Here is a 27,500-nt window from a genome sequence, read left to right on the forward strand (position 1 = left end):
CAATGAAGTAAGAAATGAAACCTTATTGTTCCTGACCCTGACCACATGTTTTCCATTATTACATCATTACTTTCAGTACTTATGTGTAGAGCCACACATGCAAAGCTCACAGCAGCAGTTAGCTGAACGGAGTTCCAGATAGGGCTGAACGATTTGGGAAAATAATCTAATTGCGATTTTTTTCCCCCCAATATTGCGATTGCGATTTAATATGCGATTTTTTTTATTTTATCCTCTTTTTTTTCCAAACAAAACGTAATGAATGATTTAAATATGACCAAAACAATATTAGATACATTTAGTGTAAAATATTCTTATTTAATTGCTCATTACAGAATTTGTATTTAACTGCTCATTACAGAAACAAGAAAAAAAAATCGGTGGCTTTGCCACTGTGCATTTAAGTAATTTAAACAAAGTCATTGTAAGTATAAACACAAGGCATGCACTTTTAAAACACTGTGTGCAAAATGTACCATCTTAAGAAAAGATTTTTTTTTTTTTTAGACCACGTTGTAATCGCGGATGTTGCGATTAGAAAATCGCGTTTTATCATATCGTGATTTTATCGCAAATGCAATTAATCGTTCAGCCCTAGTTCCAGAGGCTGGACTCCTCCTAGTGCCTGCGTGTAACATCACCAGAGAGGGCATGTTCGTGAGCCTGAGGGCATGTTCGTGAGCCACAGGGCATGTTCATGAGCCACAGGGCATGTTCGTGAGCCTGAGGGCATGTTCGTGAGCCACAGGGCATGTTCGTGAGCCACAGGGCATGTTCGTGAGCCTGAGGGCATGTTCGTGAGCCACAGGGCATGTTCATGAGCCTGCACTCACCCTTGCACTCCTTGACGATGTTGCGGGCCGGTTCAGGCAGTCTCTGCGGTTTCATGCTCACATAGAGCGCCAGCATCTCCAGGCCCTTGTCCTCCTCCAGACCGCTCTCTACGGCCACTTCAGACCGCTGGCCTGCAGACCACACAACAGCGCACGGAAAAAACACCTCGTATAAATGTAAAAAACAGAACACAAAGAAAACGAGAGATGCAACATAAAAGCAAGCAATGTATACGTATAACGTATTGCATAAGTGCGGATTGATGCACAGAGACATGCATTAAGTGTTTAGACAGCACAGTGAAATATCAAGACGTATTCAATGCAGCGGGACACTTTACGATGTCTCCCCAAATACTGGCAGACATGACCTGAGACGATAGAGGGGAAAAGATGGTTACCGCTGACGGAGTCAACCAGACTTCTGTCTCTGGTGGTCAGCAGGACTCTGCACTGGATGTCAAAGGCCTTGAGGACAGAGCTGTCCCAGATGTCGTCCAGAATAAGGAGGGACCTAGGAGAAGAGAGGAGGCATGCATTCAGCAGGGGAAACTGTGAGGGGGGGTATGCATGTATACACGTGAGTGTGCATGTGTCTATCCACAGTGTCTGTGTGTGCCTGTGTGTGTGTGTGTGTGTGGCCAGGTTTGTGTGCGTGTATGTACTCATATGAGCATTTGTGTGTGCGTGTGCGTGTGTGTGTGCGTATGTGTGTGTGTGTGTGTGTGTGTGTGTTGTGCGTGTGTCTACTCACATGAGAATTTGTGTGTGTGTGTATGTGTGTGTGTGTGTGTGCGTGTGTGTGTGTGTGTGTGTGTGCGTGTGTGTGTGTGCATACAGGTGCTGCTGCCTGACCTGGGGTACCGGCGCAGCATGAGAAAGCGCAGGCGCTCCTTGGCCTCCTCCAGGGAGCAGGGCGGCCGGTGGCCCGACTCCTGGCTCTGGTTCTGACTCTGACTCTGCTCCAGACGGAAGCACAGCGACTGCATCCGCACCAGCAGGTCGCCCCGCTCTATCTGCCCCACCGACACCCACTGCACCCCGTCAGGGAAGCACTCTGAGGGGAGGGAGGGAGGGGACAGGGGGCAGTTTGCAGTTTTAAATGAGGAAGGGGATTAAAGATGCAGTTGTTGTTCATGAAATAATATAAATATAATTAAGACTAAATAATAATAATATTAATTATCTTATACAAACAGCCTCTCTTTCCAAATAGTTTTGAGCAATAGATGCAAACCATTTCAAAGCAACACAAATTAAAAGATTACCGCCATGCATCCACAATGCACCATAATAATCCCAGCAGTAATCATCATTAAACTGGTACCAATCTGATGTGCCCATCATTAAACTGGTACCCGTATGTCTCTGCAGATGCCCACACTGGTTGGTGGCTTTGCCTTACCCAACATGCTGTTATACTATTGGGCCGCCAATATTCAAAACTTTAAAATATGGTGCCATTGCCCAGACAGTAATTGGTGCATCATCTTCTCTCTCTGCATTATTCTTTGCTCCCCTCTCTATACACCCCTCCCAGTAGACTAATGACCCTGTAATTCCATACATTTCCATCATTTGGAAACGGTTTAGACCACACTTTAGACTAAAATCCTCTTCTGTCCTCACTCCTATCTGCAACAATCATCTCTTCCTGCCCTCTACTACAGACACAGCTGTTACCCACTGGAGGAAGATGGGCTGGTCTCTCTCTTTGTGACCTGTATTTAGACGAGACATTTGGTTTCGTTTACCTTGTTACTAAATTCGGTGTTCCAAACCATGGTCTATTTAGATACTTTCAATTGCGTCATTTTGCAAGAACTAATTTCGCATCCTTCCCAAAACTGCCTGAGAAAACATAATGCCTACCCCCCGAATCACAAAATAGTATTTCTTCAATCTATGATCTTCTCCTCTGTTCTCAATCATCTTGTCTTTTGGGGCTTATGGACACATGGGAAAAAAGAACTGGGGCTCAAATTAGACACAGTCTGGTGGAGGGATGCATTGCTTAGGATAACTCAACGTGTGTATGTGCTAGTATGTGCACCTATTCTTCCAGATGGGTGTGTGGCCTAACCTGTGATGAGGGCGTGGTCTCTCACAGCCTCCGCGGCGAGGACGGACTTCCCGGAGCCGGCCATGCCGTAGACGGTGACCCAGCCGGCCCCGCGCTGCAGCTGGTACAGTTTGGCCCGCACCTGGTTGAGCAGCGGGGGCCGACTCACAAACACCACGGGCCTCTGGGGTACACCACCCTCACTCAGAACCGTCTGGACTGCAGAGTGAGAAGAAACACACACCAACGGACACACACACACACACACACATACACACACACACACACACACACACACACACACACACACACAGAGTCAGACAGACAGACATACACACACACACAGAGCGTTACACCAGTAATTCTCTACATGACATACCTAAGTCTTAACATTTCTCATTAAATCATTGATGCACCTCCATGTAGCAATCACTCTTGAGACAGGTCAAATTGCTAAACTAATTAGAAAACGAGTTAATTAGTTAACATAAATCCGATTGACTTCACACAGTAGAGGCAGCTTCCAAACAAACAGCCGTATAATCCCCTTAACCCTGATGCAAACCACACTCAAATCCAGAAACATACATCGAAAAACAACCCTCTCTATAGTGATGCTTTGACAGATCAACTCAGGCCAGACAACTACTAAAGCCGTCCGTGCATACTGTGCAATGAAGTAGGTCCAACTATGCTCTTTAGCTGTGTTTAGCTGTGTCTGACAGTATGCTCTTTAGCTGTGTTTAGCTGTGTCTGACAGTATGCTCTTTAGCTGTATCTGACAGTATGCTCTTTAGCTGTGTTTAGCTGTATCTGACAGTATGCTCTTTAGCTGTGTTTAGCTGTATATGACAGTATGCTCTTTAGCTGTGTTTAGCTGTATCTGACAGTATGCTCTTTAGCTGTGTTTAGCTGTATCTGACAGTATGCTCTTTAGCTGTGTTTAGCTGTGTCTGACAGTATGCTCTTTAGCTGTGTTTAGCTGTATCTGACAGTAAGGTACTAGATCTGAGTACTTTATCTGATACTATACTAAAGGTCATGAAGAGTTGTTCTTGCACATTCTTTAAGTTCAGCTATAGGGCACACTTTAATTGTAAATTATAGACTCATTTTAAATTATAAATGAATCCAAAAAGCTGTTCACAAGTTCCACTGCATCCAGTACTTAAACAACAAAGGGCCATGAAGTGCAGATTCATCTTTATGTCGTTAGACTGTGGGTCTAAGCACAGGGTGGTGGTCATGAGGCCTCTGATCGTGAACCCTGTTGTCGTGACAATGACGGGTGTCATGATTTCTCTGTACCTGCTCTGCCAAAGCCTAGGGGAAACCTTACAGTTATGGGTGCATGCTTACCCAGAGACGTGCCCCCATCTGAGAAGCTCTTCTGGGCCTCGGGAGAGACCAGCGGCAGGTCTGGGTGGAGCAGGCTGGCCAGGTCTCCATAGCTCTCCCTGACCAGGGCGTTGTAGAAGGAGATGTAAGCGCGGTTGTCCTTCCAAAGCAGAACTTCCAACAGGGCAGCAGCCTGCTCTTTCCTGGTGGACTACACGCGAGAGGGACACACGGAGGTAGGAAGAGAGGTTACTACATGTTGATTGTCATGAATGGTTGAAGAACAGAAAATGAACACGCACACAAACACACCCACCTTGCTCACCACAGTTCGTTCCCATACACAGTCAGCTTCCCATCACTGATCATGTTACTCGTCAGGTAGGGAGACACACACACACACACACACACATAGGACACAGGGACACCCACCTTGCTTAGCACTCTCCCTTCCTCATCTCCGGTCAGCACCCCATCAGTAATCATGTGATCCATCAGGTAAGCTGCTTTGATGTCCTCCTCTAAGCTTGCCCGAGAGCGAAGCAGAGTGCTCCGAGCTCGTTCCTCCATCGTTCCAGGAACGAAGGCGCACAGTTGAACATGCGGTCACTTGAAAGAGTGATTCAGAGTTTACTGTCAATGGAGTCTGCGATAGTGAAACCACAAACCAGCATTGCTGACTGATCGTACCTGGTCAGGTAACTTATTACTGTACACGTAAGTGCATGTGACAAGGCAAAACTGAATAGTGAAACTAAAACTATCGCCTCAATAACAAGTACACAAGGAGGTAAAGCATTATTGTCTTTGAATAAGCTATTACTGCTACAATCAAAATCAGAATTCAATACATGTAACATTAGTTGGGAGACATTAACTGAGTCACCTTTCGCCAGTTATCTTTAGCTGACGTAAACGTTACCTGTCAGTTACTAGCGTTGCATTTACAGGAAGTGGAATAAAGACAACTAGAACGTCGTCGTCGTGTTATCGCTGCCGTTTTAACTTACCTGTTACAGCTACAATTCCCTTATTGGTCACATTTGCTTAGATGTAGGTAAGATAGCCTAGGTGGTCATTTTGTCTGAACTCCTCATTGATTCGGCATGACACTCGTCATTCCAAGACTGATAACAATGAGATAAGAGTTAGCGAAGACGTGCACAGGCAAACAAAAACTTACCGACGTGAAATTCCTGCTTCTTAACCAGCAGCCACAGATGTAGTTATACAATCCTTTCAGTTACTCGAAGTTCTAAATCTAAGATTAAATCCCCCACCGATTTTTTTTAACTGAAAGGTCCCTTGCCTTCCAACAAAAACAACTTCCCCGGCGTCATCGATCCAATGAGAAACGCGCCTTCTGAACATGTGACACGGTGTGGTACTCACCGAGCTGTCACCAGGCAGAAGACCTTAGCCACCTAGCGGTGAAAGAATGTAGGACACACTGTATTGTGCATCCCTCATAGGGAAAACAAGTAAACAAGTAAACATGTTTTACAAATGACAGGTAGCGAGTGATGTCATCTTTATATGAACTGCACAGAGGTCACGTGGAATTCTTGCTGGTCTTGACCGCTTACAGGTACAAGTTACAGATGTGCAAAAAGTAAGTGTGTGAACTGATTCACATTCAATCTTGACATTCACCAATACGAATCATATTTTCTATGCTTATAATTTATTAGAAAAATATTTTTGGAGAAATCACAGTCCAAAAAATCCAACAAAAGAAAAAAAAAATGTGTTCTTAGTGTATTTATTTAGTAACACTATTCAAGTTTGGACTGGAAACACAGTTGTATATGGCTAACTGACAGTGCAGGCTTTGGCTTGTCTCCATACAGTAACACCTCATCCTTGGGGATGCACCCTTGAAGGGTGGGTTGTGCCACGCGGTACTGCTGTGCCAGCTCAAGAGGGGGCAGCCGGGCGGGCAGGACGTCCTTCTTGGTCACCACCCTCTCCAGAGACTGCACCCGACGCTCCTGTTGCAGCCAGTACAGCATCTCCACGCGGTCCCAACGCATCTTCTCCCGGTACGGCCGGCCCTGACGGGAAAGGGCTCCGTTTGTTTCATTGCCAACTTTACGGTGTTCAATTAAAAAAGGGTAATGTGTGTTTTAATACTAACTTTACAGTGTTCAATTAGAAAAGAGTAATGTGTGTTTTAATACTAACTTTACGTGTTTAATTAGAAAAGAGTAATGTGTGTTTTATAACCAACTTTACGGTGTTTAATTGGAAAAGAGTAATGTGTGTTTTAATACTAACTTTACGGTGTTTAATTAAAAAAGGGTACCGGTAATGTGTGTTTTAATACTAACTTTACGGTGTTTAATTAAAAAAGGGTAATGTGTGTTTTAATACTAACTTTACAGTGTTCAATTAGAAAAGAGTAATGTGTGTTTTAATACTAACTTTACGGTGTTTAATTAGAAAAGAGTAATGTGTGTTTTATAACCAACTTTACGGGAAAGGGCTCCGTTTGTTTCATTGCCAACTTTACGGTGTTCAATTAAAAAAGGGTAATGTGTGTTTTAATACTAACTTTACAGTGTTCAATTAGAAAAGAGTAATGTGTGTTTTAATACTAACTTTACGTGTTTAATTAGAAAAGAGTAATGTGTGTTTTATAACCAACTTTACGGTGTTTAATTGGAAAAGAGTAATGTGTGTTTTAATACTAACTTTACGGTGTTTAATTAAAAAAGGGTAATGTGTGTTTTAATACTAACTTTACAGTGTTCAATTAGAAAAGAGTAATGTGTGTTTTAATACTAACTTTACGGTGTTTAATTAGAAAAGAGTAATGTGTGTTTTATAACCAACTTTACGGTGTTTAATTAGAAAAGAGTAATGTGTGTTTTAATACTAACTTTACGGTGTTTAATTAAAAAAGGGTACCGGTAATGTGTGTTTTAATACTAACTTTACGGTGTTTAATTAAAAAAAGAGTAATGTGTGTTTTAATACTAACTTTACGGTGTTTAATTAAAAAAGAGTAATGTGTGTTTTAATACTAACTTTGCGGTGTTTATTTTAAAAAGGGCCCCGTTTGTTTCATTGCCAACTTTACAGTGTTCAATTAGAAGAGTAATGTGTGTTTTAATACTAACTTTACGGTGTTTAATTAAAAAAGGGTAATGTGTGTTTTAATACTAACTTTAAGGTGTTTAATTAAAAAAGGGTACCGGTAATGTGTGTTTTAATACTAACTTTACAGTGTTTAATTAAAAAAAAGAGTAATGTGTGTTTTAATACTAACTTTACGGTGTTCAATTAGAAAAGAGTAATGTGTGTTTTAATACTAACTTTACTGTGTTTAATTAGAAAAAGAGTAATGTGTGTTTTAATACTAACTTTACGGTGTTTAATTAAAAAAGGATAATGTGTGTTTTAATACTAAATTTACGGTGTTTATTTTAAAAAGGGCCCCGTTTGTTTCATTGACAACTTTACAGTGTTTAATTAGAAAAAGAGTAATGTGTGTTTTATAACCAACTTTACGGTGTTTAATTAGAAAAAGAGTAATGTGTTTTTTAATACTAACTTTACAGTTTTTAATTAGAAAAAGAGTAATGTGTGTTTTAATACTAACTTTACAGTGTTTAATAAACCGCGGTGATGAGATGTACAGCAGGCTATCCTCACTTAATAACTGGTTAGCAGAATGGTGCTCATGCAATAACGTAGATTTCATAAATAACTGGCCAACTTTTTGGAGGAAGCCTGGGCTACTGCAGAAGGATGGCATCCACCCCTCCTGGGAGGGTGCTAGACTCCTCTCTCAAAACTTAATACACCACCTAGCCCAAACTTACTACTGACAACCCAAAATTAGCACTGGAAGGCAGACCACACTAACTTCGGCTGCACCAGTACACTCTTTGCCCATATTAAACCATATACAAACGGTATCTATACCCAGAACGTACAAACCCAACGCAAATCACACTAAAAGAAGTATTAATCAGGAAAATCTAATAAAGATACAAACTTTATCAGCACACAATGAAACTGGTACAATTCTAAAACTGGGCCTTATTAACATTCGGTCCTTAACATCAAAAGGTGCACTTATAAATGAGCTGATAACGGACAACAACATTCAAATACTTTTCCTAACTGAAACCTGGCTAAAACCAGATGAATTCCTAGCCCTAAATGAGTCCACCCCTCCAAGTCATGTTAACTGCCACATCCCCCGCAGCACAGGGCGTGGAGGTGGAGTAGCTACAATTTCCCTCGCTAACCTATGTATTTCCCCAAGACCTAAATTTTAATTAGCATCATTTGAAGTCCTCGTACTTCATCTTATGCATCCAAACTCAAAAGCCACTCAGCCGGTCACTCTTGTGACACTATATAGACCACCAGGCCCCTACACTGAATTTTTATCTGAATTTTCCGACTTCCTATCCGCCCTGGTTGTAAACTCTTATAAAATCCTCATAGTGGGAGATTTTAATATCCACATGGATAATGAAAATAATAGCCTTACAATTGCATTCCAATCACTAATAGACTCTATCGGGTTCTCCCAACATGTAAACACACCAACTCACCACCATAATCACACCATTGACCTTGTATTAACACATGGCCTAGAAATGGACCGCCCTCTAGTTCTACCCCAAAATACTGCCCTTTCAGATCACCACCTAATTACATTCAACATGAAATTAGATCTCCGTCCAACAACGGAATTAACCTACTTCTACAGCCGCTGTCTATCCGACAGGACTACAGCAGAATTCATATCAAAACTACCAGTCGCTCTTGCCACAGCTCCTACCACTGGCAAAGTAAATGACGTACGCACACCCCCACCCCATATCGACCTACTAACGGATAGCGTCATACATGCGCTCCACTCAACCCTTAGCGCTGTTGCGCCACTAAAAAAGAGAATAAGAAAACTGAAAAGACTGGCCCCATGGTACTCTGATCAGACTCGTGCACTTAAACAAACCACACGAAAACTAGAAAAAAAATGGTACTCCACCTGGCATGGAAGGATAGTCTTCTAAGCTATAAACGAGTACTTTCTGAGGCGAAATCGGCGTACTATTCTTCATTGATTGATAATAATAAAAACAACCCAAAGTTCCTATTTAACACCATTTCTAGGCTAACAAAAAACCACAATACAATCGAACATTCTGTTCCCATAAGCTTTAGTGGTAATGATTTCATGACCTTTTTCAATAACAAAATTCTAACAATAAGAGAACAAATTCATAGTCTCCTCCCCCTCTATGACCTTACACCTCTTCCAAAATGCCCTATGGCAACACCCCCTCAACCTGGTGCTCTCCTTGAATCCTTCGCACCCATTGACCTCCCTGAACTAAACTCCCTGATCCTCTCATCTAAATCATCGACGTGCCTACTAGATCCTATCCCCACAAAACTTCTTAAACATGCACTACCCTTATTAAGTGAGACATTACTTAATGTAATGAATAATTCACTAATTTCAGGATACGTCCCCAAATCATTCAAAATAGCAGTGATCAAACCATCTCTCAAAAAACCTAACCTTGATCCTGATAATCTAGCTAACTATAGACCCATATCTAACCTCCCCTTCTTGTAAAAAATACTTGAAAAAATAGTAGCTAAGCAATTTACTTCCTTTCTTCACCAAAACAAAATCGAAGAAATCCTCCAATCTGGCTTTAGAGCCCACCACAGCACTGAAACGGCCTTAGTCAAAGTCCTGAATGACCTACTAATCGCATCCGATCATGGGTGCACCTCAATACTAGTTCTCCTAGACCTTAGTGCCGCCTTCGACACTATAGATCACCATATCCTATTACAGAGACTTGAACATCATGTTGGCATCAAAGGCTGTGCCTTATCCTGGTTTAGATCTTACCTCTCTGATCGCCATCAATTCGTTCATGTCCATGAGAAGTCATCCAATCACACTAGAGTAAGCTACGGTGTTCCCCAAGGCTCTGTCCTCGGACCGCTGCTCTTTTCCCTTTACATGCTACCCTTAGGTGCTGTCATAAGGAACCATGGCATTAACTTCCACTGCTATGCTGATGACACCCAACTCTACCTATCCATGAAACCTGATGAAATTGTAAATTTACCCAAGATAGAAACTTGCCTGCAAGATGTAAAATCTTGGATGGCTAACAACTTCCTGCTCCTCAACTCTGATAAAACTGAGGTTATGCTTGTAGGCCCCGATCAATTGAGAATGACACTCTAGCCATCTATCCACACTCGATGGCATCCCAACACCCAATACTAGCATCAAAAACCTTGGTGTAACTATCAACCAAGACCTCCTACTTGACTCACACATAAAACAGATCTCAAAGACATCATTTTTTCATTTACGCAATATTGCCAAAATTAGAAAAGTCCTATCCCTCCAAGATGCAGAAAAACTAATCCACGCATTTATTACTTCCCGACTAGATTACTGCAATGCTCTCCTGTCCGGATGCAGCATCAACTCAATAAAGAGCCTCCAACTTATACAGAACGCTGCTGCCCGTACACTCACCAGAACAAAAAAATATGAGCACATCTCGCCTGTACTTGCCTCTCTGCATTGGCTCCCTGTCAAAAGTAGAATTGATTTCAAAGTACTCCTGCTAACATACAAAGCCCTAAATGACCTGGCTCCAAACTACCTTAAGGAATTAGTTGTCCCCTACCGCCCTCCAAGACCGCTCCGTTCCCAGAGTGCAGGCCTCCTTGTAATTCCAAGAATATCAAATATCAAAGAAGAGTAATGTGTGTTTTAATACTAACTTTACAGTGTTTAATTTAAAAAGGCTAATGTGTGTTTTAATACTAACTTTACGGTGTTTAATTAAAAAAGGCTAATGTGTGTTTTAATACTAACTTTACGGTGTTTAATTAAAAAAGGCTAATGTGTGTTTTAATACTTACTTTACGGTGTTTAATTAAAAAAAGAGTAATGTGTGTTTTAATACTAACTTTACGGTGTTTAATTTAAAAAGGCTAATGTGTGTTTTAATACTAACTTTACAGTGTTTCAATTAAAAAAGGGTAATTTGTGTTTTAATACTAACTTTACAGTGTTTAATTACAAAAGGGTAATGTGTGTTTTAATACTAACTTTACAGTGTTTAATTAAAAAAGGCTAATGTGTGTTTTCTTGGTGATGGTTTTTCTCATCACGGCTGGGCAGGAGGGGGAACAGAAGGCTGAATGCAAACCATCTCTATTGTCTGCCATTGTTTAATCTCAGTTCACTAATATCTCTTCATAACATGACCTTTTGGACATTTTGTTTTTGCACATACATTGTGATTTGAGTCTTGCTATTTCACAATATCACAACGCCCTGATGTATACAGTGCGTTAGCAACGAAGGTCATGTGTGTGCGATACATCACGACACACTTTTCAGTCTCCACTGACCTTGTAGGTGACCGTGTCCCTGAAGCAGTCTGAGAGCACGCTGAGGATCTTGGTCAGCTCTTTCTCCAGTGAGCTGATCTGGGAGTCCAGCGCCTCTCTCTGTTTAGACTCTTCCATCCTGGCAACGGCAGTCCCACGGTAACCTGTGTGGAGTGTGCATGGATGTGAATTGTGTGTGTGTGTGTGTGTGTGTGTGTGTGTGTGTGTGTGTGTGTGTGTGTGTGTGTGTGTGTGTGTGTGTGTGTGTGTGTGTGTATGTGTGTGTGTGCATGGATGTGAATTGTTTGTTTGTGTGTGTGGGTGTTTGTGTGTGTGTGTGTGTGTGTGTGTGTGTGTGTGTGTGTGTGTGTGTGTGTGTGTAAAGTGATTTAGTCGAGAAAAATCAGAATTCTGTGCTTATACCTTGATGAAAGAATCGGTGGGGATCAGACGCCTCCCACTCAAACAGCTCCAGCTTGGACAGAACCGTCTCTCTCAGCTGGATCAGATGAGCAGCCTGCTCCCATGCAATGACAGCCTAGAATAAACACACACACACACACACACACACACACAGTCACACACACACACACACACGTGTGCTTGAACTTTTTCATCCTTAGGCATGCTTCTATCAAGATGACAGAACAACAGCACAGGTCCTGACCTCTATATTGTTCAACCATACTAGTATGAATATAAAGTTGAAGAAATCAGAGCATTGAACTGTACCTTCTCCAGCTGGTCTCTGTATTTGAACTGTACCTTCTCCAGCTGGTCCCTGTATGCGTGGGAGCTGTATTTGAACTGTACCTTCTCTTCTCCAGCTGGTCCCTGTATGCGTGGGAGCTGTATTTGAACTGTACCTTCTCCAGCTGGTCTCTGTATGTGTGGGAGCTGTATGCTGTATTTGAACTGTACCTTCTCCAGCTGGTCTCTGTATTTGAACTGTACCTTCTCCAGCTGGTCTCTGTATTTGAACTGTACCTTCTCCAGCTGGTCCCTGTATTTGAACTGTACCTTCTCCAGCTGGTCCCTGTATGTGTGGGAGCTGTATTTGAACTGTACCTTCTCCAGCTGGTCCCTGTATTTGAACTGTACCTTCTCCAGCTGGTCTCTGTATTTGAACTGTACCTTCTCCAGCTGGTCCCTGTATGCGTGGGAGCTGTATTTGAACTGTACCTTCTCTTCTCCAGCTGGTCCCTGTATGCGTGGGAGCTGTATTTGAACTGTACCTTCTCTTCTCCAGCTGGTCCCTGTATGCGTGGGAGCTGTATTTGAACTGTACCTTCTCTTCTCCAGCTGGTCCCTGTATGCGTGGGAGCTGTATTTGAACTGTACCTTCTCCAGCTGGTCCCTGTATGCGTGGGAGCTGTATTTGATGGCCATGTCCAGGCGGAGCGCGTCCGGCAGGCACAGAACCGTCCAGAGCCGCTCCAGACGCTCCTTCAGCTGCTCCGCGTTTGCTGGTTCCGTTACCTCACTCGGGTCCCGGAACAGCGCGTTCCTCTGCAGGAGCCGGAGGGCATGATGATGCAACAGCGTTACAGAACAAAACTGTATATTGAATCTATATCACTGAAACTAACATGGCAAACGACTCCATTTCATAGTAACACAAAGACTATGGGAAACATGAGCATTAGAATAATCCATCTTCAAATTAAAATGATGGTCTGGTGGAATAACACACTACAATTTAACATAATATAACATAACATAACTTCACATTAAATGTAAAAGGGTGGGCAAACAATTACAGCAACCCCTCTTTTTATCTCATAAAAATCTCGCCTTTCAGCACAGGCTGCAGTTTCCCTATTTCATTATCCCTGACTTTCCCAGACGAGCATTAGTGTAAAACATAGCCATCATTCCCAACATGAGGGAAAAGTAACAAGAGCTTTGCTAGCTGACGGCTCTTAGTAAATCTGTGGCAAAGTTTTTTTTGTTTAATCACTTTACCTCTTTGCCTTCGGGGGCTTCTTTCTTACCCGGGCTGTCATCTTCTAGAAAACACAACACAGCAGAGGCAAGCTCAAACATACATCCATCCATCCATCCATCCATCCATACATACATACACACATACATACATATACATCCATCCATCCATACATCCATCCATCCATCCATCCATCCATCCATCCATCCATCCATACAGTACATCCATCCATCCATCCATCCATCCATCCATACATACAGTACATCCATCCATCCATCCATCCATCCATCCATCCATCCATCCATACAATACATACATACAGTACATCCATCCATCCATCCATCCATCCATCCATACATACATACGTACATACATACATACATACACACATACATACATACATACATACATATATACATCCATGTGAAACTGGGCTGATTTGATGACTACCTTTTAGTGGTGTAATCCTAAATTATAAGTAAAATTACTGTAGATACACATTAATACCCACTAACTCCTTCAGACTCCTGACATTACCTAATTCACAACAAGAAGCATTCAAATCCATTCAAATTGACATTGTAATCACACAGTTGACAAAAGCTGTCGCTGAACAGGTTCAAATAATGTGTCCATTTGTCATGCAGGAGTCAGGAGACCAAAGGTTAGGTCTGCGGGGGTAACTTGCCTTCCAGGACTGGCTCATTCCAAAGCCCCCCAAACAAGACAGTGTTCACATTCCACACCCCCGTGACATACTCCTGCTTCATCCTCTTCAGAGCCTCCATCTTCTTCGTCCGAGCTCTACGGAGGAAAACCAAAGGAGCTCCACAGTAAAAAAACTAAAAAAGATTCACAGCTAGAAGATTTAAGTGTAAAGATACACAGCCAGAAGTGTAAAGATTGTTGAGTGTAAAGAGCATCAGTAAGATCACAGTCTATTTCGGACTCATGCTGACAGAGAGAGGGCATTTAAAGTTATTTGATAAACCTTTTAAAAAGCAATACAGGGCAAACCAAAGGCATTTATTTGATCAGCAATGGCACTTGCTGGCAACTGCACCCATACTGATGGCCCAATGAGAATGAACCCATACTGATGACACTGAATATGAGCCAAGGCACAGTGGCCCAATGAGAATTAATTGAGGTGACGTGAGGTGATTCTGCTGAAATACTCCCACGGGGCTGAGAGCCAATGAGAGCGATGGGCGCCGCATACCTTTTCTTCTCGTCCTTCTGCTGCTGCAGAGCCTTGATCTTGTCTTCCTCGCTGTCCTTTTTGACCTCCGTGGCATGCAGCTGAAACACCACCGCCAGGTAGTCCAACTCCTGCACGAGACGAGAGCACAGTGACATGGCCAGGTGGCCAGAGTTAGGACTCAATCACCGAAATGGGAATGAGTACACATTACGTTCAGAGGATGATGTGTGTTCGGAGGCATGACTTGCACTCATATTTCAAGAGGGAGAGGTAGGGGCATGTCCAAGACTACGCTACATCCAACAGCACAGGCAGACACGTCAAACACTCACAGACGATGTTAACATTTGGGAAGTTGAGGCTCATTCTGTGTTTCCCCCGTTTCAGGATGTCAAGAACCAAGCTCATATATTTTGACCAGTTGTTGATATCTAATGTAAACTTCCAGAAGAAGGCCCCACCTGACTAGTGATGTGCTTCAGGTAGTCGTCCAAAGACAGGTGAGACCTCCACCACTGAAACCAGGCAGCGTAGGCACGGGACATCACTTCTAAAGGCTTCTTGTGGTCCATGGGAGCCTCCGCTCTTTTCCTGGAGGCCAGCACACGCAGTGATGCATCATGGGCCGGTCAGAGTGTTATGGAGAGAGACAGAGAACTTTAAACGTGCTAGAGTGGAACTTGGGGTTTAAAGATACAATAAGCAGATTTTCTATCTACCCTACAAACAGTGTAGTTCAAATCCACAATAACTAACATTTTTAACAAGAGATGACTGACATAAACCATCCTTTAAAATGACTTGACAGCTTGTCAAAGAGTGTGTAAATGCCCAACACTGCCCTTGTGCCTGATAAAACCCCCCAGATGCTTAGGATGTCTTTTAGGATACATGTTTTCAATTCCAATGTTAGTTTGTTTGTCTGTTGCTTTCGAATGACTAAACACCGCCCATTGCATCTATAATAAGCATATACGCTGCAGATGGCATATACTCTGGAGATGGCATATACTCTGCAGATGGCATATACTCTGCAGATGGCATATACTCTGGAGATGGCATATACTCTGGAGATGGCATATACGCTGCAGATGGCATATACGCTGGAGATGGCATATACTCTGCAGATGGCATATACTCTGCAGATGGCATATACTCTGGAGATGGCATATACGCTGCAGATGGCATATACTCTGCAGATGGCATATACTCTGGAGATGGCATATACTCTGGAGATGGCATATACTCTGCAGATGGCATATACTCTGGAGATGGCATATACTCTGCAGATGGCATATACTCTGCAGATGGCATATACTCTGGAGATTGGCATGCCACAGACTGGATGCACAGCATACGGCAACTGCACAAGATTACCCTTCGCCCTCCAGGAGCAGATCCCATGTTTTGAACCCATTTTTTTCATCTGGAGAGGACGTGTTATACTGCGCGAGCGACAAAGAGAAGGGGCAGCGAAGGCGAGGGGTGCTGGGCACGGACCTGCTTGCTGTTTACTAGGGACAAAGCAGAGAAGGGCCAGCGAGGCAGTGACAGAGGGCAGAGAGGGGCACGAGAGAGGGCGAGAAGGGCATGAAGGGGCAGAGAAGGCGAGGGGTGCTGGGCACTGACCTGCTTGAGATGCTGTTTTTCAGCGCAGCGTTCATGAGGCTATTGGGAGTCATTTTCCTGGTGCTCAGTTTTGGCTGGGTCACGCATGGCTCAATCAGGGGATCCTGCAGAAGAACCAGACACGAGGAAATAGAGCTGAGCTGTTCTCCAAGTGACACCCAGTACACATTACTGAACTACTCCATAATGAGTAAATAAACTGCAAAAAGCGTTTGGACAAGACATGCTGTGTCTTACATCTTGAAAACTGAGGTACTGGCTCATCAGGCACTTGGACAACGTTTTACAAAGCTCCTTTATTTCATCGCCGTCAAAGAGATTGCGGTCCATCCACTTCACTGACGAACCGTCAATCTGAGGCAGAAACAGGGAAGGGTAGGTGAAGCAGTGACCATGGTGTTGATGACCAGGGTTCAGAGTTTCTGTGTCGTGTCAGTATGTGTATGTGTTAGTGTGTATGTGCCAGTGTGTGTCTGTGTGTGTGTGTGTGTGTGTTGTGAATGTGTGTGTGGGTGTGTGTGTGTGTATGTCAGTGTGTATCCTACCTCTCTCTTGATGTCGTTGTAGACCGGTGGGAAGACGCTGATGTGGATCTTTTCGGTCTGCACCCTGTCAGAGACTCGGGGTCCGGCCATGCGGGCGGTGGCCTGGCACGAGATGGGCACGCTGACCACGTCAGCCTGGGGGTACTCGGGTCCCTTCAGGGGCGCCCTGCTCTTGGCCAGGCACTCCCTCTTATCTGTCAGTCTCTGAAACACACAGGGCTTCTTCAGTACACAGTATTTATGTGATATTATTTTAGGTATTTAAGGGATTTTAGGTATTATTTTACTTTTAATGTAAATGTTGTTTTCTAAGTCTGTGTTTTTGTGATAATTGATCATGCTGTACTGCCTTTTACCGTAATTTCCGGACTATAAGCCGCTACTTTTTTCCCACGCTTTGAACCTCGCGGCTTAAACAACGACGCGGCTAATTTATGGATTATGATACCTGTGACTGTATACGGTGGCTTTGTGTTTACGGTGGCTTTGTGGAGCTAGGATGCTAGCATGGATGCAGCCGCATGGATGCTTAGCTCCACGCGATTTCTCAGTATCTCAATAACTTAACTAATGTCAAAATAACCACAGTCTACCGGCGTAGACAGAACACAACTCAAAACAGTTTACAACAATACAAATCCAGTCTTTTCAAGTTCTTTAGCTCATTGGTTTCAAACTTAGCGTCTTTCTTCTATCTCACTGTCTTCAATCTAACGTTCTAGCTTCTGATTGACTCTTGCAACTGTGCTCTCTTAAAGCAACAGTGCACTTATCGTAACTGGCTGCACCTGCGGCTTATAGACATGTGCGGCTTATTTATGTTAAAAATAATTATATTTTAAAAATTCAGTGGGTGAGGCTTATATTCAGGTGCGCTCAATAGTCCGGAAATTACGGTATGTATTTATATTGTATTGTAATATTTTTTTGCCTGGACCCCAGGAAGGTGTACTACTATGGTGTAGACTAATGGGGATCCTTAATAAACAATAAACAATAAACAATACCTGTTGCCAAACATTCGGCATAAATTAGCAGAACCTGTTATCTGTAGCAAATGACATAACGGCAAAATCTACATAATGTCTTTCATCAATACGTTATTGGTTGTCATCTTATGACCCTAAGACCACAAACCGTTCAGAGTGAAATGTACCCTGAGATAATGAGCAGCTATTGACTACTGGTTGTTGCATCTAGATATCATTGATCTTGTAGGTATGATAATTTAGGTTGGTTCTCAGCAATTTATTGATAATGGAATTTGATATGATGAAACTTGTTGTGAATGAATGAAGTGAATGTGTGAAGTGTGTGAAGACTCCTGCCTGTAGGACCGCCTGAAGCTTCTGCAGCTTAACGGAGCTTTTGTAGGATCGCGCTTTGATCAAAGGAGGGATGTCTACATCAGGGTCTACGGTTTCTAGTGAAGAATCATCCTGTAGCAATCTGCACACACACACACACACACACACACACACACACACACACACACACACACACACACACACACACCACACACACACACACACACTACAAGAGTTAAAGTATTTCCCAGCTTTTGCACAATTCATTAACTTCATGACTTTACTTTACTCATGGACTCTAACCTTCTGGTATAAAATGCGTCTACTCCTTGAACCAGTCAAGGAATCCCCTTGTTTATGTGTGTTTACATAATAAAGTATCTTAAGCAGACCCTTTCACCCAAAGAGAATGACAGCTTATGTGCATACAGCTACACTTTAACATAATGTTTTAACAAGTACTCTCCTTGAGCACTGAGTTCAGGAAAGTGTTGAAGTTACTATCATGTCCTACTAGTTGTCAGAGAGAAACATTTGACACTTTTACAATCCTTTGTATGATCTCAGGTCAAAGGGAAAAGATCAGGTGGCGTGCGTATGAGCGTGACCTCTTGAGGTCGTCGGCCGGGCTGAGGGTCTGTTTCTGGACGACCGGTCTCCTGAGGGCCAGCAGCACCATTGGAGACCGTGGGCGCGGGGGAGGGGCCTCTATCTCCAGCTCATCCAATAGGGTCTCTCTGCTCAGGTCCGGCATGGACGTACACCCCTGAAACAGATTAACATTTCTCTGACCTACATTTAATCAGACATGGCGCTCAGTGTGGACGCGTTCTGTTCTGGTTCTGTTTCTGACCACTTAAGTGTCTGACCCCTTTGTGTCTGATAATGTGACAGTGTGGCTTATCAGAAAACCAAAATACACTCCCTCCAACTGACATGAATAAAAGCAGACCAGGAGGAAAGGATGACCCTGTGCATCAAATTGTTATGGGAGTTGATGTGTAACGTATAAAGACATCGCACTGACCGGACTATATCAGTCTTTTAAATGTGTCACCAACGGGTTATCCAGCAGGGTAGCTAAGGAACAGTTACATATCACTGTTAGTTACATATAGGCCTTTTGGAAGCGAAAACATATACTGTATATTTTCTAACGTGAGGCAACTGACAGTATGACACAGTATGTTAGAGTATAAAGAAGTATACTGGTGCTATTTTCATACATGGCCGTGGTTATGAATACAAAATTCAAATAGCCATTGGTCTATAGGAACACAGTCGGGTAACATAATTGGCCTGTAATTGATTCCCTGAAAAATCCTGACTCATCCAGAACATCACCATAGCCATGACAAAAGAGGGCTTGGGTCTGCGGCGAGCTCATTAGTAGTGACTATGTACTCTAGGAGGATTAGGGTAAGCTGCCCATTGTCCTTACCTTGAGTCTGGTGAAGAAGCCGTCAAAGACAGCGGACACTTCTCCCTCAGTGGGGACTGTGGGTAGGTCTTCATCTGGACCTGACACATTTGCCATTGTAGCATAGTTAGACAAGCAAACACACACACCACAGAGACACACACACATACATGCAATACAATTGTCTTCAAGGACATGCATCTTTATTCCATACCCTTTTTCTCGTCTTGGTTCCTGTGGAAGTCCCTTATCGTATCCAGGCGGTAGGGCATAAGGTCATACACGTACTCCAGATTGAATTCACCGATTTTCTCAGTAATCTAGAGAAATAGACATAACGGCCAAGCCACAGTCACAATCAGTCCTCAATACTAATTAGACCTGGTAAACCAGAGTGCCAGTAACCCCAAGAAATACCACAGCGCCAAGAAATATCACTCTCTCGCTCTCCTTCACACAAACACACGCACACACACACCTCTGCAATATCTTTCTGGATGGAAACTTTGTGCTGTTTGTGCTTCCCTTTGTGCAGACTGAGCATCATCCTGTCTGGAGTAGTAGACGTGTCTGTGGCCTGGCCCTGATGTACCGCTCCAGCCTTCTGTGTGTCAGCGCTCGTCCTGGCCTTCCGTTCAGCTTTGATCCCCGTACTAAGGCCTCGCCGAATGGAGTGGACATTCAATCTGGAAACAAGCATCCCCAGCAAGTACTGAGGTGAGTGCCCTGTCATACGAACATGTCATGGTTTAGAACCAAAACACGTCCATGGTTTAGTACCAAAACACGGCATGGTTTAGAACCAAAACAAGTCATGGTTTAGTACCAAAACACGTCATGGTTTAGAACCAAAACAAGTCATGGTTTAGTACCAAAACACATCATGGTTTAGAACCAAAACAAATTATATTTGCGAAGGGAATGGGCTAGGGTTTTAGTCATGGCCCTGTGCACACTGTCAAGTTTCTGTCTGCATAGGTGTCTAACATAACTTACTGAACTCATGACACCATGATGATATTTACACACAAGGTCAGCCTGCATCCTTCCCAAAGTGACACAGGGGATTGGGATGGTTTGGGATGGCTACAATTCCCAGCACACAATGCCAGGTCTCTGTCTGCCTTAACACAAATGGCTGAACTTACTCCCCACTTACACCACACTAACACCACATAGAGTCACTGACAGGTGTGTTCAGCCAGCAAGGACTAAAGAGAGATCTAAAACAGGTGCCACACAGTCCATTGGGAAGCAGGACAGGCGCACGCCACCATGATCACTCACACGCTGGTGCAGTCCGATGCCATCTGCGCTGCCAGGCGGCTGCGGTTGGCGCTGTCGGTGAAGACGGCGCGCCGCCTCAGGCTGTGCTGCAGGTGCAGGTAGCTGAGGTAGAGCTCCTCGCACAGGTCCAGCACCTCTGCAAAGGTCTCTCGCAGCAGAACCCGGTTCTCGCTCAAGGTCAGCGTGGCATCCGGTTTTGGGGACCGCAGGTCCTGCCAGATCATCCCCAACTCGGACACCATCACAGCCTCCTGGGGTAGAACAAGGGGGTGAGTGCCGCAGCCAACTACCATCTACTGTGCCCAGCCAACTACCATCTACTGTGCCCAGCCAAGGGGAATGTCCCCGGTGGCGTGTGTACATACTGGTAAAAGAACAATGAAAAGAACTAGGACCAAATATATATATATATATGATGAAATATATAATAATAATAATAATATAATAATAATATAATATATAATAATATATAATAAATATATATATATATATATAAATATATATTATATAATATATATATATATATATATAAATATATATATATATACGTATATGACTATAAATTATAATATATACCGGTAATAATGATAATATATAATAATAATATATGGGATGGGATGCTGTTTTGTCTTCTTTTTTTTTTTCTTTCTCGTTCCCTTAGGTATGTATGTGATTTGTCATGTGAGGTGTCAATTGTTGTTGTAATATAATTTTATATCATATAACTTCTAAAATGTATTGTCTGTAAAGTGGTAAAAAAAATCACAATAAATAAAGTGTTAAAAAAATAATAACTAGGACCAATACGTTCCTAACTTCACTGCAGCTGCACCAAAACATGTGACACGTTTCAACTAACCAGTCCTCATCAGGCAATAACCTCTGTCAGACCCAGTCTGGTTAGTCGGGAAAAAAATGCCTTGACAGTAATATTATTCTTAAGTCATTTGTCAAGTTAGGTATTGCGTATAGAGCGTTCCATTGATCTGAACTGTTATGTTAAAGAAACATCTGGCAGCATCTACAATTAGACAAACTATAGGTCTATCAGTAAGCCAGGCATACTTCTTGTGCTTATGATGGATTTGTGTGTGTTGGAGGGTGAGTCTAACGCTGTGACGGTCTAGGACTCACTAATGCTTCCTGGTCCTCTTGAGAAGTGGGTAGAAGTGCAAACTTTTTTATCCTCTGCTGCATTTGAAAACAGAGCTCAGGTAGTGAAGAGGGAATGGCGCGGCCATCCTGTAGCACCGAATCAGCTGTGTCCAGTGCTTTCTCTGAAAGACAGGGTTAGGAAGCTGAGGACAGTTTTTACCGCTACCTGTAAGTATTGATTAAGTCCATACACTTTTAGCAAGGCACCTTGACACTTCCTCACCTTGGTCTTCCTGGCTATCATGCTGGAAAAACAGAGACATTTTCCAATACCTCTGTTGAGCGTTGCGTGCGTAGGACTCCATCTGGGTCATTGGAAGGATATCGCCCTGTTGCTGGGGGAGCTGAACGCGTTCCTTCAGCCGTTCGGCAGAATTTATCTGCGCGATCATATTTTCCTTCTTCCAATCCATTAGGCACAGAATTAAGAATCTAGTCTGGAATCGTGCTGCTCTTATATTTAAACGCGTTTGGCGCTATGACATTTCCTGCGTGCGTCGCAGCACTGACTGGTTAGAAGCAAGTTAACGTTAACTTACTAATTAGGGCAAACTTAAAAATTGTTTGAGTTCAAATAAGTAGGCCCTACCTTTTGCATACAGAGCGAGAGTATGTCACTCATCTGAGGTGCTCCCATATTCTACTAATTACAATTTCGCTAAATTTACAACGGTAGGTCAGCAAGTTGATTGCGGTGTTAGCTTCGGCTGAACGCGGTGCAAATCTAAACTTACCTTTCCCTTCCGTTTTTCCACTAAGGGTGCGTTGCTTAGATACGGGCACAGCTGACCTTGGATGTGTGTCGGACCAAAGATTCTAGGGCGCTGAGATTGGACACATACATAGACACAAACATAGCCTCTTGAGATGAAATTAAGTTTGTTTTATTGCAGTTGACATTGTACAACATATATCCATTTTGTATAATATAAACACAGTATAATTTCAAAAAAATACATGTTCGGTTTGTTCTTGGTGTAGCCGCATTTTTTTTCCGGGATGTAGGCTAAATGTCGTTAGATACATGACCGTCCGAGCAGAAGGTTGGGCTTTGTTAAGTTAGCCGTAGGCTATACATAAATGCTTTAAAAAATACAACCAGTAGTACTGCCACACCATAAACTGTAATTACATCTACTACGACAGAAAGGAAACTATACATCACACAGACATTCTGAAAACCAAGCAACTAAAGGGTATATACCAGTTACATATAGACCTATCAAAGTGACATTAAACTCGCATGCAGTCATACAAAACAAATATCTAGCTGGCGAGCGATCATAAGAGGGATGGAAGTCTGGCACTGAAAACGTGCATGGTCCGAAGCCAGATCTCTGTTACCATTTCCTCTGGCAAGCTTCAAGTGACATTACATGAAGTTCATCCATTAAACTCAGGTACAAAATATTAGCCACAACCTTTTCAAGTTTCAGTTCAGTACTCAAAGTAGCATCCATTACAAAAAGGTGGCACTTGGCTCCATAGGCTGCAATCAAGATACTGAATGAGTGTTCTGTCGTTAAAATGCAGGGATAGATGATGAAATGCGCCTATAAATGTATAAAATGGGCATTATTATTCACATAAATATGCTTTCCCTTTATAAAATGACAATAGATGGTCTCTGTAATAACAGCGATATGCTTCTTATTTTTTTTTTTTTAACGTGAATAAAACCCACCACGGTCTTGGCATTTAGTTAATATTTAACATACCTTGTATTGCATCTTAAAGCGCAGAGCTGGCATAAAATGTAGGCTTAACTATATCCTGGTAAAGCTCAGTTAATGGAGATAACATTGTTTTCAGGTAAAGACACAAAATACATTTTACTTTTACTACTACAGTGGAGATGTCAGTCCTGTTTCTTTATGTACACTTCTCTTTTAAGCCTTTATATTATCTTCCTCCTCATGAGCTCAATATATAAATCCCCCTTACAACACTTCACACACAGACACACAAGAACTTCCCTTGTGTGTAGCCAACTTAAGAGGATAGCACAGTTCCGACTCATGGGGGGCTAACTGAATACCAAAAAGGTGCCATAACATATTTTTCCTTTTCCTATGTCTTCCACATAGGTCGTACAAAAACTCTGCTCATACTTCAATAGGACCTATTCCCATTGCATTCCATGTTTATTTAGATGCCACAGGGTTGGTGGCGGGTGACGCTGGCGACTCCTCGGGGGCTGTGCTGCTGCTGCCCCCCGGACTCCCGCCCGGTGCTGGCATCCCGAAGAGCAGGCTCTTGATGATTCCCATGTAGTAAGGGATGTACACCTGCTTGTTGAAGTTGACCATGCCCACGTAGCTGACCCCCAGCGCGGCCAGCTCGGGCTGGATAAGCCCCAGGCCGTTCGGTGCGGGAGGGGGGTGGGCGTGAGAATTTGGTATGGACAGCATAACACGGATATACTGCTGGAACCTTCCCTCTGAAAAGACAAATTCAATGCAATTTCAATGCGATTCCAATTCAGTTCTATTCGACCGAATCTAAACAAGAGGTTGACTTAACACAGGGACCCACACAGGACCCACAGCAGGGAATACAGAGATGAAGGATATTGCTGTTCAACATTATACCATTAGGTTGCTGAAGACACAGAATACAAAATGTATACAAACAGCACAAGTCAATAAAGCAAAAAATAAATATGGACAAAGAACTTTAAACGACTCCTTACCCACGAGAGCCCGTATGGGGTTGTTCTCCTGGGTGATGCTGCATATTTGCCCTTTGAGAGTGTGTTGCAGGGGGGGCGGAAGAGCGGGGTAGTTGCGCTCGGTGAGCGACTTGTTGAGCTCGCAGCAGATCTGCACGCTGGCGTTCTCCAGGGCTTCGATGAGGTTGAAACTTCTGCAGGTTGACAGCCAGAGATGGGTGAGTGGGGTGACAAAACACACAACAGCAGCAGAACACTCACAGAGAACTCACACAGGCCATGAACAGTCAGTCCAGGATAGATCATTCCAAATAAACTTTTGGTCTGGATTAAAAATGTCTAACGATTCCCTTTTTGCCAGATGTACATGATTCTAAGGATGCACAGCATCGTATCTAGACATTTTAAGAGACTTACAGTACAGTGTTAATAAACATATGCTTCCTGTACATGTGCTCCCTGCGACTGCCCTCAGGCCTGTAGATTCTTCAGCTGTCATGTCCTACCGGTTGAGCGAGAGCCATAGCTCAGTCATAGAAGTCATCTCCAAAGCATAAACACAGATGACAAATGCCTCCATGAAATCTTGGGTATTATGAAGCTAAATGTCATGCATGTATATCTGTCAAAAATCGCCTCTTGTGCAATGTACCATACCAAATGAATAACACTACAGGGAGTTCTAGGCAGGGGCGGTAAAAACATGTGCTGAAGATTGGACCCTTGGCTTTTAATAGCACCAGGGCCATGCCAGATCACTATAGCCATATGTTCAGACAGCATGAGCCTTAAGAGGCCTTTATTAGTGAGTCATTCTGTACCCCAATCTCCACAGCAGTCTTGTTGCATTTATAATCGAATATGAAATTGTGCAAACAATTTTCGAACCCAAACGGGAGCAAGAGCCTTGTAGATTCTCAGATGCACAATAAAAACATGCCTTCAATGATAATTATTATTGTTGTTATTCTATAATTATAAGGTAAGGAGCATGAAGGACACCCACGGGCTGTGCATTCCCTCCAGCAGGACGCTGGTCATCCTCTTGAGCCTCTCAGCGAGGGCAGGCAGACCCGAGATGGCCTCCCCGATGGCGCTGTAGACGATGAGCAGGACTTCAGTCACGGCCTGGAGAAGTTGGGCCCGCCGCTGCATCTCCACCAGCCTTGCCTCGTCCGTCATCAGGGTCTGAGAAGACAAACAAACAAATAAATAAATAAACAAACATGTAAACAGACTAACACAACTGTCAGTATATGTGGGTTTGGAGACCAAAGTTAAAAAGTTCACAGTACTTTATTGTCATTGTCACAAAAACAACGAGACAGAGGAGGCAGCATCAGACAGCTAAAAAAAATTTAAGTTGCTGTGCACACTAACTGCCACAGCTAAATAATAATAATAGGCAATTAATAAATAGATAAATAAATATCCCCATGTCATATTCTCAGGTTTGGAGACCGATGTCATGGGTGAAAATAAATAAGCATGATCAAGGACAGCAAAGGACAAGGTGATTCCAGGAAACAAAATGGCTGCACAAGGCAACCACAAGCCAACAACACAAAAGTAATCCATAATAAGTAGATTATTTACTCTGAAGGAATGATCTAATCAATGCAACAATGAGGCACTCTAAACAAATAAACCAGAGTCCAGTCAGCTCAGACAACTGACAAAAACAATACCCATTCTTTTGGTCGTCTGGAAGTGTTATTGAACTGAAGACAACTGATTAATCCATACAATAGGGAGCCACTGTCACTGGAGTACGTCGGAGAGGACTTGAGAACCCACCTCAGGCAGTGGACCCTTGTGGTTCCCCATGAGGAGACGCACAAAGGCTGTGTTCATGACCAGAGCCGGGCCTGGCAGCGCCTTCACAGATCGGTCACCGGTCTTTTTGGCTGTGGGCATGGCCAAAAGAACCTCCTCCAGAGAGGCTTTGATCCAGTCTGTGGTGTGGTCCAGGGCATCTGGGGCACAGAAGAGCAGGGTGAGGTTATGCTCTCTGACTTAGCCTGTATAACTTGGCCTTACTCTCCCTGATTAGACATGCCCCATCTACCAGTGCACACAATTACTCTTAGTACTCTTTTATTTCTCTTAATAATGGGTGGGTAATACTTGTGGGTTTCACTACATTCAAAGTTCAATAATACACATCACATCACATAATATTACTACTTCATATGCATTGTTGAGCATACTTAATTGCATTTCTAAAATAGGATGATGAAGGATATAAGCACCTAACACGATGTGAAAAAATGCGCCTTGTGCACCTTCCTCACAAAAGCAATCGCAATCGCCACTGTTGTTCTAAAAATACTACACTAAAGAGACATTATAAGGAGACGATTTGTGAATAGAACTGACTTGGTGTGGTCTGCAGAATGTTCTGGAACTTTTCCCTCTCATACTCCACAGAATGTTTCTGGAGTTCCGGCCTGATCATCTGAATGGTGGTGTTCACAAAGTCCATCATCATGAGATCCAGAACACGAAAAATCTCCCTACAACACACACACACACACACACACACACACACACACACACACACACACACACACACACACACACACACACACACACACACACACACACACACACACACACACACACAGGGAGACAGAGAACAGTTCACACATGGCCTACTCTCCACAGCCTGGTAAACAAAGCCTGCATGTTCAGAGTGTGTCA

General features: G+C 43.1%; 3 protein-coding genes across 5 annotated transcripts in view; all 3 read right to left on the reverse strand.

Annotated features, from left to right (window-relative positions):
* Nucleotides 1-5,852, reverse strand: part of apaf1 (apoptotic peptidase activating factor 1) — a 68,426-nt gene extending 62,574 nt beyond the window's left edge. The window contains exons 1-7 of one of the 2 annotated variants that reach the window (XM_031582372.2): nucleotides 5,417-5,852; nucleotides 4,666-4,842; nucleotides 4,255-4,444; nucleotides 2,917-3,114; nucleotides 1,689-1,890; nucleotides 1,235-1,347; nucleotides 834-965 (exon numbers count right to left, since the gene is read on the reverse strand). In XM_031582372.2, coding sequence (XP_031438232.1) covers nucleotides 834-965; nucleotides 1,235-1,347; nucleotides 1,689-1,890; nucleotides 2,917-3,114; nucleotides 4,255-4,444; nucleotides 4,666-4,803 — 973 coding nt within the window. In that variant the 5' untranslated portion in view covers nucleotides 4,804-4,842; nucleotides 5,417-5,852. The remainder of the gene's footprint in view (nucleotides 1-833; nucleotides 966-1,234; nucleotides 1,348-1,688; nucleotides 1,891-2,916; nucleotides 3,115-4,254; nucleotides 4,445-4,665; nucleotides 4,843-5,416) is intronic. The other variant, XM_031582373.2, reaches the window with a different exon arrangement.
* Nucleotides 5,853-5,979: 127 nt separating this feature from the next.
* Nucleotides 5,980-22,903, reverse strand: ccdc87 (coiled-coil domain containing 87). 2 transcript variants are annotated; one of them, XM_031582496.2, is made up of 20 exons: nucleotides 22,350-22,903; nucleotides 22,106-22,248; nucleotides 20,972-21,222; nucleotides 20,163-20,370; nucleotides 19,899-20,004; nucleotides 19,706-19,785; nucleotides 18,873-19,030; nucleotides 18,286-18,406; nucleotides 16,958-17,161; nucleotides 16,650-16,766; nucleotides 16,413-16,516; nucleotides 15,245-15,374; nucleotides 14,802-14,911; nucleotides 14,268-14,383; nucleotides 13,600-13,643; nucleotides 12,870-13,143; nucleotides 12,400-12,500; nucleotides 12,058-12,172; nucleotides 11,656-11,798; nucleotides 5,980-6,287 (listed from the first exon to the last, which is right to left on the reverse strand). In XM_031582496.2, exons 1-20 carry the CDS (start codon nucleotides 22,537-22,539, stop codon nucleotides 6,009-6,011), a joined length of 2,994 nt encoding a protein of 997 aa, XP_031438356.1. In that variant the 5' UTR covers nucleotides 22,540-22,903; the 3' UTR covers nucleotides 5,980-6,008. The 2 variants fall into 2 exon arrangements, with proteins under 2 accessions (XP_031438356.1, XP_031438357.1); XM_031582497.2 differs by lacking the exon at nucleotides 12,400-12,500 and having other exon boundaries at nucleotides 12,976-13,143.
* Nucleotides 22,904-22,988: 85 nt separating this feature from the next.
* The window catches only part of tcp11l2 (t-complex 11, testis-specific-like 2), a 9,841-nt gene continuing 5,329 nt past the window's right edge, over nucleotides 22,989-27,500 (reverse strand). The window contains exons 6-10 of the mRNA XM_012828052.3: nucleotides 27,177-27,313; nucleotides 26,595-26,773; nucleotides 25,804-25,985; nucleotides 24,819-24,991; nucleotides 22,989-24,566 (exon numbers count right to left, since the gene is read on the reverse strand). Of these exons, the coding sequence (XP_012683506.2) occupies nucleotides 24,271-24,566; nucleotides 24,819-24,991; nucleotides 25,804-25,985; nucleotides 26,595-26,773; nucleotides 27,177-27,313 (967 nt within the window). The 3' untranslated portion in view covers nucleotides 22,989-24,270. The remainder of the gene's footprint in view (nucleotides 24,567-24,818; nucleotides 24,992-25,803; nucleotides 25,986-26,594; nucleotides 26,774-27,176; nucleotides 27,314-27,500) is intronic.

The sequence above is a fragment of the Clupea harengus genome, chromosome 16, assembly GCF_900700415.2.
Source record: "Clupea harengus chromosome 16, Ch_v2.0.2, whole genome shotgun sequence".
NCBI lineage: Eukaryota > Metazoa > Chordata > Actinopteri > Clupeiformes > Clupeidae > Clupea > Clupea harengus.